The sequence below is a fragment of the Ursus maritimus genome, unplaced genomic scaffold (genome assembly GCF_017311325.1).
Source record: "Ursus maritimus isolate PB19 unplaced genomic scaffold, ASM1731132v1 scaffold_8, whole genome shotgun sequence".
NCBI lineage: Eukaryota > Metazoa > Chordata > Mammalia > Carnivora > Ursidae > Ursus > Ursus maritimus.
Genome location: NW_024426996.1, coordinates 72626582 through 72627692, shown reverse-complemented (window position 1 = coordinate 72627692; position 1111 = coordinate 72626582). Strand labels below are relative to the sequence as shown.

Sequence of the window (1111 nt, the reverse complement as noted above, 5' to 3'; positions counted from 1 at the left end):
TGCTATCACCCCTTTCACTCTGACATTTGGTACAAAATCTTTCCCCTTCCAGCCCCTAACTCTTTGCATACAAGGAAGCACTTTGCTGACCTTTCCCCCTCTTCCCGTTATTCTCCAGAATTCACTCTTCTTTCCTGTCCTTTTTCCCCTTCAATACCTGCCGTCACCTCTCCTCCAACCTTTCACCCTTGTCACTTCAGAGAAATGACTTGACCTAACCTACCTTAATCAGGCAGTCATTGGTGGAAACAAGAGTCCCGATCTCCCTAAGCCACCTTTTCGCTGTCCAGGTCTGCCTCCTTATCTTTGCCCCCCGCCCCCCAGTGTCCAGCAAGGCACATTGCAAATAAGTTGATACATTATCACTTAAAATTTTTTCCAAAGGACAAAGACATGACTCTTACCGCCCAGAAATCTTCAAGACAGGACGCAAAAATAACTTGGATACAAAGTGAGACGTGAAAAAAAATTATCCGAGATGAAAGCCCTGTAAGCGTTAGTGTTTCAGACTAGTCTCCCTGAGAACAATGACTTAGTGTTGCTCACCACTATATTCCACGCGCGTAAGCAGTGCCTGCACGTAGTAGGCGATTAACATTAGACGGTTAAACGAACGAAAGGATCGGCGAATGAATGAACGCACCAAGCCTTGCACAGCGTCTGGTGCCCAGCAGCCGCTCAAAGAGGAAGCGGCGGCACAGCGAACCTGGGGAGAGGCGCGCTCAGGAGGAGCCCCAGCTGGGGAAGTCAAAGCGCAGCCTGCCGATGGACGAATGCGGGAGAGTGCCCGAGAAGACGGCCCTCGGGGTCCTCCCCGTCCCCCGCACACCCTGCAGCCCCCACGCGCCCCGAACCTTGGTGTCCACGTCGGCCAGGCAGTCCCTGCGGAACTGGTCGAAGAGCCCCTGGCTCTTGAGGTGGTTCACGATCATGGCCACGAGCTGCGGGTCTCCGGCGCCGGCCCCCGCGCCGCCCGCCGCACCCGCGCCCGGGCCAGCTCCGGGGCCCGGCGGCGGTGGCGGCGGCTGCGGCTGCGGCGGGGGAGGAGGCGGCGCCGGAGGAGGCGGCTGCGGCTGCGGGTTGGTGGCCATGGAGGCCTGGGCCGGGGAAG

General features: G+C 57.9%; 1 protein-coding gene across 5 annotated transcripts in view; it reads right to left on the bottom strand.

Moving 5' to 3' along the window:
• BOD1L1 (biorientation of chromosomes in cell division 1 like 1) overlaps positions 1-1091 on the bottom strand; it is a 53005-nt gene extending 51914 nt beyond the window's left edge. For 4 of the 5 annotated variants that reach the window (XR_005833454.1, XM_040625126.1, XM_040625124.1 and 1 more), the window contains exon 1: positions 855-978. Coding sequence is in view for 4 of the 5 variants with exons in the window: in XM_040625126.1 (XP_040481060.1) it covers positions 855-932 (78 nt within the window). In the remaining variant the exon portion in view is untranslated. Of the gene's footprint in view, positions 1-854 lie in introns of all 5 variants that reach the window. The other variant, XM_040625125.1, reaches the window with a different exon arrangement.
• Between the last annotated feature and the right edge of the window lie 20 nt (positions 1092-1111).